The sequence below is a fragment of the Coregonus lavaretus genome, assembly GCF_964263955.1.
Source record: "Coregonus lavaretus genome assembly, chromosome: 18".
Lineage (NCBI taxonomy): Eukaryota > Metazoa > Chordata > Actinopteri > Salmoniformes > Salmonidae > Coregonus > Coregonus lavaretus.
Genome location: NC_140005.1, coordinates 35,675,512 through 35,689,182, shown reverse-complemented (window position 1 = coordinate 35,689,182; position 13,671 = coordinate 35,675,512). Strand labels below are relative to the sequence as shown.

The following is a 13,671-nucleotide window of genomic DNA, read 5'->3' as shown; positions in this document are numbered from 1 at the left end:
GATTCTGAATGTGGCTACATCACCTTGTGGATACAAACCTGTCAGGTCGTCATTATAAGAATTGGTTCTTAATCGATTTGCCTGGATAAATAAAGGGGAAATAAATGAAGATCAAATGAAAATGTGTGGGTGTGATACATGGTGTAGACTTTCTTTTCACTCACCCCTATTTTTCCCTTTCCTCCTCCCTCTCTCCCCTTCCAGAGTGGGCACATGCCTGCTGTGCGGGTGTGGGATGTTGCAGAGCGGACCCAGGTGGCAGAGCTACAGGAACATAAGTACGGCATCTCCTGCGTGGCCTTCAGCCCCAACAGCAAGTACATCGTCAGCGTGGGATACCAGCACGACATGATCGTCAATGTCTGGGCCTGGAAGGTAGCTAGCTACTCCCTTATTAGGTCCTTCATTGGGTCTTATTAGGTCTTCCATTTGTCTTTATTGGAATTTAATCATTTTGGATGAGTAAAACAATACGTGAATAAACATAATATACACAAATCAAAACAAACGAGTGCTGTTTTTGAACTGCTGTTCAGTGTTTTATACTGAACACTCTTCTTCTCTGAGGAAAATAAAGTATTTATCTAATGTCGATCTACAGTCCTGTTCTGTGCTCTTTTCTTCTCAGAAAAACATTGTGGTGGCAGCCAACAAAGTGTCCAGTAAAGTGACGGCCGTGTCCTTCTCAGACGACAGCTCCTACTTCGTCACGGCAGGGAACAGGCACGTCAAGTTCTGGTACCTGGATCACACCAAATCCTCCAAGGTATTCAGTCATTCACACCAACAACAACATGACTTAATCCATAACTGACCAATAATAACACTTGAGTTAATGAACGAATGAGATAATAACTAACCGAGCCTCTCTGGAATGTGTCTCTACATGCATTGTTTTCCTGAACTGGTTCTCTTGATCTCCAGCCATTCCATATATTACTCAGCACACCTAGTTCAACTAGCTAGTCAACCAATCGCCAAGCCCTTGATTAGTTCATTTATAATAATAATAATTAGGTGGGTGCTTATTTGTCCTATTTCACACATGTACAAGTGTCTATTATACGCGTGAGTGAATTGGGAATGTGTTTTTTGCATATCCCAATTCCCCCTGAGACACCCTCGGAGAGTGGGGTCACGGCCAGGGTCTGCCATTTATCAACGACAATTAGGGTTAAATGCCTTGCTTAAGGGCACAGTGGCAGATTTGGGACCTTGTTGGCTCGGGGATTCGAACTAGCAACCGTTTGGTTACTAACCACTAGGCTACCTGCCACCCTAGTTAGGTGTGCTATTGTTGGAATTTAACAAATACTGTATGTGGAATGGTTGGTGGTCACAAGGACCAGTTTGTGAAGCTCATCTCTTCAGTAAGCTATTAGGATAATGACAGACGTCACATGTCAAGTTCAATCGCCATGTTGATGCCCAATCCAAATTTCCTAATTTCCAGGGTTTAGGTTAACATAAACTGATGGACTAGGTCTATCAGACCCCATAGCAATGGCTCTCTAATAATTCCTCCCTCCCTCTCTCCCTCCCTGTGTCTGCTAGGTGAACGCCACGGTTCCTCTGCTTGGTCGCTCGGGGCTCCTGGGGGAGTTGAGGAACAACTTCTTCTCTGACGTGGCATGTGGGAAGGGTCGTAAAGCCGGCAGCACCTTCTGCATCACTTCCTCAGGCCTGCTCTGCGAGTTCAATGACAAACGCCTGCTGGACAAATGGGTGGAGCTAAGGGTGAGTTACTTTAAACTCTGGGTCACGTTCAGTAAAGGCACAACGTAACAAAACGTTTTGCAACCGAAAACAGAAATGAGCCTTTTTAAAGGAGTCATTCATAGAATCGAGGATTGGTCTCCTTGACTCAAAAGTATTTGGCTGCAGGGTTCAAAAGGCATATAAAATGGAAAAGGAAACCCTGAATTCAATGACATTTTAGAATTCCAGATGTGTGCTGGTGCTCACCTTTCCAGTTTATTGGACACATTTAGGCATTAGGCTACTTTACTCTAGCTGCCTGGCTATATCCACAGGCGGAGGGTAACACTATGAATCGTTTAGTCTAAAGCTGTGTGAATGAATGGAGATGTATCACTACAGAACCGATTATGTGTAAACGTTGGCAGAGAAAGAGTTGGTGACTTATCACAGCTTCTAGTGCATAACCATCTTAGAATATAACCCCTTTTCAATCTACTTGTGGCACAGTATCAAACTTTCAAGTCGCTTGACTGGCTACTATATCCTAATTCTAGATGTAATCTGTAGCCACCGACTGTGTTCTACAATACACCGCTTTCAATCCCTTCTTAAAAGTCAATTATAGACAGACAACTCGTGTTGGTGGTGTGGTGCTGTAAGAGTGTTAATCTGACCCGTCGTGCTGCTGTCTAATATTAGTCTTGTTCTGCTTCTGCTTCTTCTCTTACACTGTCCAGAAAAACGACATCATCACAGTAAGTCTGTCCCTTATCTGTGCTGCAGCAGTTGTCACTTCCATGTCACATCAGCTGAAAGTTGTGCCCCGCCCTCCTCTGATACCTCCGAGTATCCCATTGGAGGGTTTCTCAGAGCACTGCATTCTATCATGCCCACCTGTCCATCCTATTGGCTGTGTGTGTGTCTTTGACTTGACCCTAGTGGTCGTCGTCATTCTCAATGTCCCCTCTGCTTACACACCAGATGTTGGCCATCCATTATCATCACTCAAAGTTTCCATCACCTTATTTTATTTTTTTTCACCTTTATTTAACCAGGTAAGCCAGTTGAGAACAAGTTCTAATTTACAACTGCGACCTGGCCAAGATAAAGCAAAGCAGTGCGATAAAAACAACAACACAGAGTTACATATGGAATAAACAAAAACGTACAGTCAATAACACAATAGAAAATCTATATACAGTGTGTGCAAAAGTTATGGAGGTAAGGCAATAAATAGGCCATAGTGCAAAATAATTACAATTTTGTATTAACACTGGAGTGATAGATGTGCAGAAGATGATGTGCAAATAGAGATACTGTGGTGCAAATTAGCAAAATAAATAACAATGTAAATAACAATATGGGGATGAGGTAGTTGGGTGGGCTAATTACAGATGGACTGTGTACAGGTGCAGTGATCGGTAAGCTGCTCTGACAACCAATGTATGTGTAACATGATTATACATACACTCCAGAACATAGTATAGAGGGTTTATAATAGTGTTGGTGTGAGAACAATATGATATATGAACTTATCCACAGAATTAAATAGAACACACATTATATCTCTATGAGCTCATTGATTTCCTCCAAGGCCTTAGATAGGTATACCTGTTTACTCACATTTAAAACCTGGGGTAAAGTTGACTTCAGCGTCAACCTTATACCTTTTCTCACATGAAAACCTGGGGGAGAATATATGTCATCATTAGCATCACTCTTAGATATAGGCTACCCTTTATTCACATTAAAACCTGAGGTAGAGTTGATATCAGCATCACTGGTCACCTCATTTTGGTGTTGGTGTGAGAACAAAACAATGTTTTCACCCCAGGCCTTCGATAGATACTTCTCACATCGCTGCTAGTGCTAACCTCATGTGGTTTCCTGGTTTCATGTCCTGAGGGCCTGAGAAGGTCATGTTGACTTGTGGGATCATACTCTGTTTCGGTTTTGGCAATGTACTGTACATAGAAAAATGCATGGGAATTATCAGGTCAAACAGTCAGCTTGTACAGTATTTTCATCTGGTTGTCTGAATTCATGCAGTACTTTGATGGAGCGGTGTCCCCAAATGGCACCCTATTCTCTATATAGTGCACTACTTTTGACCAAAGCCCTATGGGCCCTGGTCAAAAATAGTAGACTATTAAAGGAATAGGGTGATAGGGTGCCATTTGGGATGCAGACTTTGAGGTCTCAACAACCTTTGCCTGAACTTGTACCACATTATTGGAACCTACTCTACCAGAGAGCGATCCCTACCAGATTGGCAATGCTTGGCCTGGCACCTTGGTGCTAACAGGGCTGAAGTGGGTCAGGGCTACAGTAGGGTGGGTGGGTGGGTGGGTGGGTGGGTGGCTGCACAATCATGCTTTTGTAGCCTAGTCCAAAGCACAGAGCAAAGGGGGAGGGGGGGGGAGAAAAGCAAGGGAGAGGAAAGAGAAGAGAGAAGAATGGAAATGAAAGCGGGGGAGAGAATGAGAGAAAAGAGAGAGGGAGGGAGTGAAGAGGACTGGAAAAACAACGCTTGCTCTGTCTGATTCCGAGCTCATCAACTGCTGCGACACCATCACATTCCATCCTGGCACCTCATCTCAACCTCTCCACTCGTGCTGCTCATCAAGAAAACCTCTCTTGTTTCTCTCAACTCAATGTATTAGTTGACGCTCTTAACATTCTCATTGCGAAGCTACTAGTGGGGATTTTTAAAGACTTAAAAACAGGAGGTGCTCTAGCCTGTAACAAGTGACCACAACCACAACATCAAACTGGGACATTTGGCTTTCATCCACTCCCATTAACTGCATATTTTACATGCTGTAGAAGGCATGAAAGAAAGTATCCTCTATCAAAACTAGACTGTCACCATATACTCCTCTTCCCCAGAGGCCACTTGATGCTGTCACTTCGGTATATTTTGGTTTCTCCCCTACTAAGATGGTTGCTTCACTGGCATGCCATGATTGTAGGGAAAGCACAGCATGCTTTGGCAACCCAAGCCCAATGTTGGAATGTGTAAAAGATTTAGTAAATTACTGTTGTTAGACTTGGAGTTAAATATGCATCCAGTCTGGGCTGCATGACTGGCTGAATCACTGTTCTACATTATTCTAAGCATCATACTGGTAAATTGGAAAATGATATTGCGTATTGTTGTTTAAGCTGTAGGCCTTGATCTGAATCTGCTGCACGCAAGCATTTGTTGTCTCTGGATACTTTGCATATTTCAACTTCACCACAGTCAAATATATTGCATATCATTCTGTTTCTGTCATACTGTTTCTGCGGTTTACTTTGCACAATATTGCTCTTCTAGTGAAGCCACTTCTTCTGCCGAGATGAAATTACTTGAGAGATGTTTTCATATTGTTTACCCAGGGGCCTAGCGACAGTAAAGCTGGTAATATTGGCAAGTGAAATGAGCAGATATTAGTCATCAGTATTTACACAGAATAACAAGTATGTGGCGCTGACTGCTAGTCCCTGGTAGTGGGTTCTCTGATGCTTCAATGGCAATTGTCTTCAATATGTTCAATATCATTGACAGACAGCAATCTAGTTCTTTCTGCTGTTCGTGTGTTTTTTTTCCCTGAAGACCTATAAGCCTATATTGTGCAGCAGACCATCACTGAGTATTTTCAAGGTGGTGCTTCAAAGACCCTCAAATCCACACCCAGAGCCTCTTTAAAGTCTCAAAAAAATTTGTTTAAATTTAAACTCTTTTATGCGGAGGGGAAAAGAGCCAGATGTGGTGGCCAGTCCCGTCTACTCTGTACAATAGCAGGGGAAGCAATGTTGTGTATATGTTTGTACAGTATGTGTGTCTTCTCTAAGCCCCCTTCCTCTCCTCTGCTCTCCAGACAACTCAGGCCACGTCTCTGTCTGTGACAGAGGAGCTGATCTTCTGTGGCTGTGCCGACGGCACCGTGAGGGTCTTCAGCCCCGTCAACCTGCACTTCATCTGCACCCTACCACGTCCACACTGCCTGGGCACAGACATTGCCACCGTGGTGGAGGCTAGGTGAGTGTCAGTCAGGGCCAGAGGGGTAAAGGTGAGTGTCTAGGAAAAAGGTCTCAGACCGAAATGTTGATATTATAAACAACGTACCGAGGTTTTCATATCTACAGGTCTGCAGGGGTATATACACTGCTCAACACTTAAACAACACAATGTAACTCCAAGTCAATCATACTTCTGTGAAATCAAACTGTCCACTTAGGAAGCAACACTGATTGACAATACATTTCACATGCTGTTGTGCAAATGGAATAGACAACAGGTGGAAATGATAGGCAATTAGCAAGACACCCCCAATAAAGGAGTGGTTCTGCAGGTGGTGACCACAGACCACTTCTCAGTTCCTATGCTTCCTGGCTGATGTTTTGGTCACTTTTGAATGCTGGCGGTGCTTTCACTCTAGTGGTAGCATGAGACGGAGTCTACAACCCACACAAGTGGCTCAGGTAGTGCAGCTCATCCAGGATGGCACATCAATGCGAGCTGTGGCAAGAAGGTTTGCTGTGTCTGTCAGCGTAGTGTCCAGAGCATGGAGGCGCTACCAGGAGACAGGCCAGTACATCAGGAGACGTGCAGGAGGCCGTAGGAGGGCAACAACCCAGCAGCAGGACCGCTACCTCCGCCTTTGTGCAAGGAGGAGCAGGAGGAGCGCTGCCAGAGCCCTGCAAAATGACCTCCAGCAGGCTACAAATGTGCATGTGTCTGCTCAAACGGTCAGAAACAGACTCCATGAGGAGGGCCCGACGTCCACAGGTGGGGGTTGTGCTTACAGCTCAACACCGTGCAGGACGTTTGGCATTTGCCAGAGAACACCAAGATTGGCAAATTCGCCACTGGCGCCCTGTGCTCTTCACAGATAAAAGCAGGTTCACACTGAGCACATGTGACAGACGTGACAGAGTCTGGAGACGCCGTGGAGAACGTTCTGCTGCCTGCAACATCCTCCAGCATGACCGGTTTGGCGGTGGGTCAGTCATGGTGTGGGGTTGCATTTCTTTGGGGGGGCCGCACAGCCCTCCATGTGCTCGCCAGAGGTAGCCTGACTGCCATTAGGTACCGAGATGAGATCCTCAGACCCCTTGTGAGACCATATGCTGGTGCGGTTGGCCCTGGGTTCCTCCTAATGCAAGACAATGCTAAACCTCATGTGGCTGGAGTGTGTCAGCAGTTCCTGCAAGAGGAAGACATTGATGCTATGGACCGCCCGTTCCCCAGACCTGAATCCAATTGAGCACATCTGGGACATCATGTCTCGCTCCATCCACCAACGCCACGTTGCACCACAAACTGTCCAGGAGTTGGCATCATCAGGAGCATGCCCAGGCGTTGTAGGGAGGTCACACACACTACTGAGCCTCATTTTGACTTGTTTTAAGGACATTACATCAAAGTTGGATCAGCCTGTAGTGTGGTTTTCCACTTTAATTTTGAGGGTGACTCCAAATCCAGACCTCATGGGTTGATAAATTTGATTTCCATTGATAATTTTTGTGTGATTTTGTTGTCAGCACATTCAACTATGTAAAGAAGAAAGTATTTAATAAGATTATTTAATTCATTCAGATCTAGGATGTGTTGTTTAAGTGTTCCCTTTATTTTTTTGAGCAGTGTATATGTGTGTGTGTGTGTGTGTGTGTGTATATATATATATATATATATATGTGTGTGTGTGTGTGTGTATATATATGTGTGTGTATATATATGTATGTATGTATGTGTGTGTGTGTGTGTGTGTGTATGTATATATATATATATATATATATATATATATATATATATATATATATATATATATATATATATGTGTGTGTGTGTGTATATATGTATATATATATGTATATATATATATATATATATATATATATATATATATATATATATATACACACACACACACACACACACACACACACACACACACACACACACACACACACACACACATACATACAGTGAGGGGAAAAAAGTATTTGATCCGCTGCTGATTTTGTACGTTTGCCCACTGACAAAGACATGATCAGTCTATAAATTTAATGGTAGGTTTTTATATGAACAGTGAGAGACAGAATAACAACAAAAAAATCCAGAAAAACGCATGTCAAAAATGTTATAAATTGATTTGCATTTTAATGAGGGAAATAAGTATTTGACCCCTCTGCAAAACATTACTTAGTACTTGGTGGCAATGTTTGGCAACTCGAACCTTCAGCTCCCTCCACAGATTTTCTATGGGATTAAGGTCTGGAGAGTGGCTAGGCCACTCCAGGACCTTAATGTGCGTCTTCTTGAGCCACTCCTTTGTTGCTTTGGCCATGTGTTTTGGGTCATTGTCATGGTGGAATACCCATCCACGACCCATTTTCAATGCCCTGGCTGAGAGAAGGAGGTTCTCACCCGAGATTTGACGGTACATGGCCCCGTCCATCGTCCCTTTGATGCAGTGAAGTTGTCCTGTCCCCTTAGCAGAAAAACACCCCCAAAGCATAATGTTTCCAACTCCATGTTTGACAGTGGGGATGGTGTTCTTGGGGTCATAGGCAGCATTCCTCCTCCTCCAAACACGGCGAGTTGAGTTGATGCCAAAGAGCTCGATTTTGGTCTCATCTGACCACAACACTTTCACCCAGTTCTCCTCTGAATCATTCAGATGTTCATTGGCAAACTTCAGACGGCCCTGTATATGTGCTTTCTTGAGCAGAGTGACCTTGCGGGCGCTGCAGGATTTCAGTCCTTCACGGCGTAGTGTGTTACCAATTGTTTTCTTGGTGACTATGGTCCCAGCTGCCTTGATCATTGACAAGATCCTCCCGTGAGTTCTGGGCTGATTTCTCACCATTCTCATGATCATTGCAACTCCACGAGGTGAGATCTTGCATGGAAGATCCAGGCTAGGGTTTGCAAAAGACCAATTTTCAGCTTTGCCCAATACCTGGTCGTCTAATGGTTAGACAGAGACCTGGAGAGGCCTACAAGCCACAGTGTCTCGCACCCACTGTGAAATTTGGTGGGGGTGGGGTCGGTGATGATCTGGGGGTGCTTCAGCAAGGCTGGAATAGGGCAGATTTGTCTTTGTGAAGGACGCATGAGTCAAGCCACGTACAAGGTTGTCCTGGAAGAAAACTTGCTTCCTTTTGCTCTGACATTGTTCCCCAACTCTAAGGATTGGTTTTTCCAGCAGGCAATGCGCCATGCCACACAGCCAGGTCAATGAAGGTGTGGATGGAGGACCACCAGATCATGACCCTGTCATGGCCAGCCCAATCTCCAGACCTGAACCCCATTGAAAACTTCTGGAATGTGATCAAGAGGAAGATGGATGGTCATAAGCCATCAAACAAAGCCGAGCTGCTTGAATTTTTGCGCCAGGAGTGACATAGTCACCCAACATCAATGTGAAAGACTGGTGGAGAGCATGCCAAGACGCATGAAAGCTGTGATTGAAAATCAGGGTTATTCCAACAAATATTGATTTCTGAACTCTTCCTAAGTTAAAACATTAGTATTGTGTTGTTTAAAAATGAACATGAACGTATTTTCTTTGCATTATTCGAGGTCTGATAACACTGCATCTTTTTTGTTATTTTGACCAGTTGTCATTTTCTGCAAATAAATGCTCTAAATGACAATATTTTTATTTGGAATTTGGGAGAAATGTTGTCAGTTGTTTATAGAATAAAACTAAAATGTTAATTTCACCCAAACACATAGCTATAAATAGTAAAACCAGAGAAAGTTATATTTTTGTAGTGGTCTCTTAATTTTTTCCAGAGCTGTGTGTGTGTGTGTGTGTGTGTGTGTGTGTGTGTGTGTGTGTGTGTGTGTGTGTATGTATGTGTATATATATATATAAAGAACACTATTAAAAAAAGTCAAGCAATTTAAATGTCAATATTATGACTTTTACATAATGCCCTGATCGTGGATAAAGTGACCAGTGGCTGAATAGTTTCTTTGTGACTGTGGGAAGTGGGAACAGTCCAGTTGGTTAGCCAGAATGGTGTGGGTTGTGGGGTATCTGCTTCTCATACAGCATCATACTCCACATACCAATGCAAATACCAAACAAACCAACCACACAAAATACCCTTGAATGATTTCCTTTTTGTTATTACTTTTCATCCAGGATGCATGTGGGCCCAGCTGGAGTTAAATATAATATTGTATTCCTATCCTGTATTCCCCTCAAGCTCATTTTAAATATACGTTTTATCGTTGATGCCTTCAGAAAGACAGAGATTCCTCTGAGAGTCAGTTATCTTCTCCTCATAAATATGGACTGAGTGCTGAGTTGCTGACTCTGTAATGCTGCTGGTTAATTTCCCTGTTCGACTGACTCACTGACAATAGGACCCAGATGTTCCTACAGATTAGCTGACTAATCATGCCTGTACAGTAGCATGTTTGTGTGGGACGTGAAAAATCCCACCAGTGGAATGACTAACTGCATGGGTGCGTTCCAAATGACACCTTATTCCCTATTTAGTGCACTACTTTTGAACAGGGCCCATAGATGGCTGTGTAGTTTAGGTCATGTCGAAGCTACTATTAAGTCAAGCCTGCCATCAAGGCCAGCTCACTACTGTTTATAGAAGTTTCTGTGGGACACACCGTAAAGTGGCCAGACCTCTCCCAGTATGCACATCATGTTCTGGTCAAAAGCAAAGCTGATAAACTGCCTAAAAACACAACCATTAAATTACCATTAAAGTTATGCTTTTCCATAACCCTTGTATTGGGTGACTTTTTAGTATCTTGTACTTTAACGGTAAATTATCTCTGGGTTCTGGAAAAGTGCTTTATAAATTCAGTGTGTACTTTTTTTATTACAGTATAACAGTGTTATTGCATACTAACTCTCCCCTCCCTCCAGCCACCTCTTCAGCCACAAGATGGACGCCCGGTACCCTGACACGGTGGCTGTATCCTATGACCCTGCAAGCCGCTGGCTGTCCTGTGTCTACAACGACCACAGCCTGTACGTGTGGGACGTACGGGACCTCCGCAAAGTGGGCAAGGTCTATTCCGCCCTCTACCACTCGGCCTGCGTGTGGAGCGTTGAGGTAAGGTCAGGGAGGGAGGCATTACAAAGCCTTTATCAGGGCATTCTGAAACCTTGTTGAGTGTACGTGTATTCTATCACTCCTTGCTCCTTGTATAGAGAGGGTCATTTTACATGTAGAAAATCAACAAGATACCTGTTGCACACTGTTGAATGATGCTCTCATTTATGTTGTTGTGTGCAGCAGAGCATTCAACAGTGTCCGGGTATCTTTTTCTGTTCTATGATGCCATTTTTCAACCCTGCAGCTGGAATGTGCGTACACTAGTTTAGAACTGTTTCATGTCCTCTGATCCTTTTTAGGTGTACCCAAAATGTATATGTGTGAATGTTTACATAATCTATTCTAGACGTCAGGTCTACTAATGTTTCATGTTCTGTGTACCTGTACAGGTGTACCCAGACAGGACAAGTGATGGTGAGCAGCCCTGTCTGCCTCCAGGCTCCTTCCTTAGCTGTTCCTCAGACAACACCATCCGGCTCTGGAACACTGATGTTCACAGCACCACCCTCAGCCGCAACGTCATCAGCAACGTACGTCTGTCTCTCACACACCCTATAATCTGTCTCTCACACACCCTATAACTCCTTCTGTTATCTCACTATCTTCTACCCCTCTAACCGTAACCCCACCCTCCTCAACTGCAACGTATGTCTCACACACACACTCCTGTCTAACTAAATAACTCCTGATCTCAATATGAATGGCTGCTGATTGAGTTCTGATAGAAAGTTCTACTCAAGGAGGACAGGAACCTATGACTCCAGAGTTATACCTTGAGAGGGGGACACTGACTCTGAAGCACACACAACCACCTTATAGAGATCGATTGATGCTGAATCTACAGTGTATGGTTTTCTCAGCTAAACCCCCCCCCCCCCCCCCTCCCCCCTTCTCTCTCTCTCCAGGACCTCCAGAAGATAATCTACATGGACAACAACACGGCCGGCCTGCTGGACACAGAGTGCCTCAACTCTGGGAACGGAGAGAAGGCCGACCCCCAGACCTCGGAGACCAGGACGGGCATCAGGACGATATGTGTGAGCCCCGACGGGCAGCACCTGGCGTCAGGCGACCGCACCGGCACCTTGAGGTACTGTTGGAGAAAGATAATGGTTTGTTCGCACACCTGCAGTTCCAAGTCTATGGAAGAAACTATAGTAGAATAAGAAACTCTAGCACATTGGTATTCTTGATTACTCTACAAACAATTGAAAGGATCTTGTTTAATCAATCAATGTTTGGGTTAGTAGACCTTCATCTGGGTAAACCCTGAGGTACAGTACCACTCCCATGCCGTCCCAGAGGGAGCCTTGTTTTTAATCTCCACCCCTCAGGCCTCAGCACCACTGTCCTAATTAAATTCCCTTAATTAGACTCCTGGGAGGGTGTTTGTGCGTGAGGTGTGCGTGTGTTCAGAGCTGTGTGTGTTTGTTAAATTGGGGTTAGAGGAGGTTAGAGTCCATTCAAGCAGCAGCCCCTGAATGCATCTTTCCACATAACTGGATGGATGGATGGATGGATGGATGGATGGATGGATGGATGGATGGATGGATGGATGGATGGATGGATGGATGGATGGATGGATGGATGCACCATGGCTAGATCACTGCTGACCCGGATAACACCAAGGCTACTTGTTGTAAATTAGATTGTCACACAAAACTAAATGATGGCAGTCTACTCTGCATTCTACTGCGGCCCAGTGGTGTCTCTGTGTAGAGAGACTCAACTGTGCTGTAAACCATATGTAGTCCTCGCAAAAAAGTAGTATTTGTTGTGTTAAGGGAACACAGCGGGACTAATAAAGTACTATTCTATTCTAATTGCTGTTGCAGGATCCATGAGCTGAAGAGCATGGAGGAGATTCTGAACGTTCAGGCCCACGACTCGGAGATCCTGTGTCTGGAATACTCCAAGCCTGAGACGGGTAAGTCAGACAGTGGCTTCCCTTCTTCTGGGAGGAAATTAAAGAGACACCATGGTTAATGAAACTACTGGAGGTATAAACCACCTTCAGCTGCTTGCCAGATCCTTCACCAACCTCACGTTGACTTGTGAAACAAACCACTTCAGAGCTCTGGCAAGTTATAAGAAGGCTGGGTTGCGCTCAAATCTGTCAATTATTGTATAAGCCAGCTTCATAGGAATTAACTTTCCCAATGAACACAATAAAACCAAAGGCTCTAAATAGCAATTTATGCAATAGAATGGGACTCTCAAAGCACTCTAGAAGTTTGTTATTTTTGTAATGCCATTTTCTTTTTAGGGGTGGATCAACTTTAATATTACAGATAGATTGTGGCTTCTATCAATGTAATTGTCTGCATCATTTCCAATCCCCCATATGTTATATATATATTTTCCTTTATTATTTTTCCCTAACCCTACCTACCACCCCTCCCGTAATTGGAGTAAACTAATGGACAACAACGCTTAGGCTTCTACTTCCAGCTTATACATACTATATACATTTTACGGACAAAGTATATTTTACATTAGTTATCTTTTGTTTGTTTTTAGTCCCATCCTTCAGCTACCCTCAACCCCTCCCATCTATCTCTCAACTGTGCTATGATGTTTCACAAAAGTTCTGAACCTAAACTCAGCAAAAAAAGAAACGTCCTCTCACTGTCAACTGCGTTTATGTTCAGCAAACTTAACGTGTAAATATGTGTATGAACATAACAAGATTCAACAACTGAGACATAAACTGAACAAGTTCCACAGACATGTGACTAACATAAATTGAATAATGTGTCCCTGAACAAAGGGGGGGGTCAAAATCAAAAGTAACAGTCAGTATCTGGTGTGGCCACCAGCTGCATCAAGTACTGCAGTGCAACTCCTCCTCATGGACTGCACCAGATTTGCCAGTTCTTGCTGTGA

General features: G+C 43.9%; 1 protein-coding gene across 1 annotated transcript in view; it reads left to right on the top strand.

Moving 5' to 3' along the window:
* Positions 1 to 13,671, top strand: part of LOC311145913 (mitogen-activated protein kinase-binding protein 1-like) — an 81,545-nt gene that overhangs the window by 47,563 nt on the left and 20,311 nt on the right. Inside the window, exons 5-12 of the mRNA XM_084182295.1 lie at positions 205 to 375; positions 629 to 766; positions 1,555 to 1,737; positions 5,565 to 5,725; positions 10,593 to 10,782; positions 11,175 to 11,315; positions 11,691 to 11,875; positions 12,621 to 12,712. Coding sequence (XP_084038421.1) covers positions 205 to 375; positions 629 to 766; positions 1,555 to 1,737; positions 5,565 to 5,725; positions 10,593 to 10,782; positions 11,175 to 11,315; positions 11,691 to 11,875; positions 12,621 to 12,712 — 1,261 coding nt within the window. The remainder of the gene's footprint in view (positions 1 to 204; positions 376 to 628; positions 767 to 1,554; positions 1,738 to 5,564; positions 5,726 to 10,592; positions 10,783 to 11,174; positions 11,316 to 11,690; positions 11,876 to 12,620; positions 12,713 to 13,671) is intronic.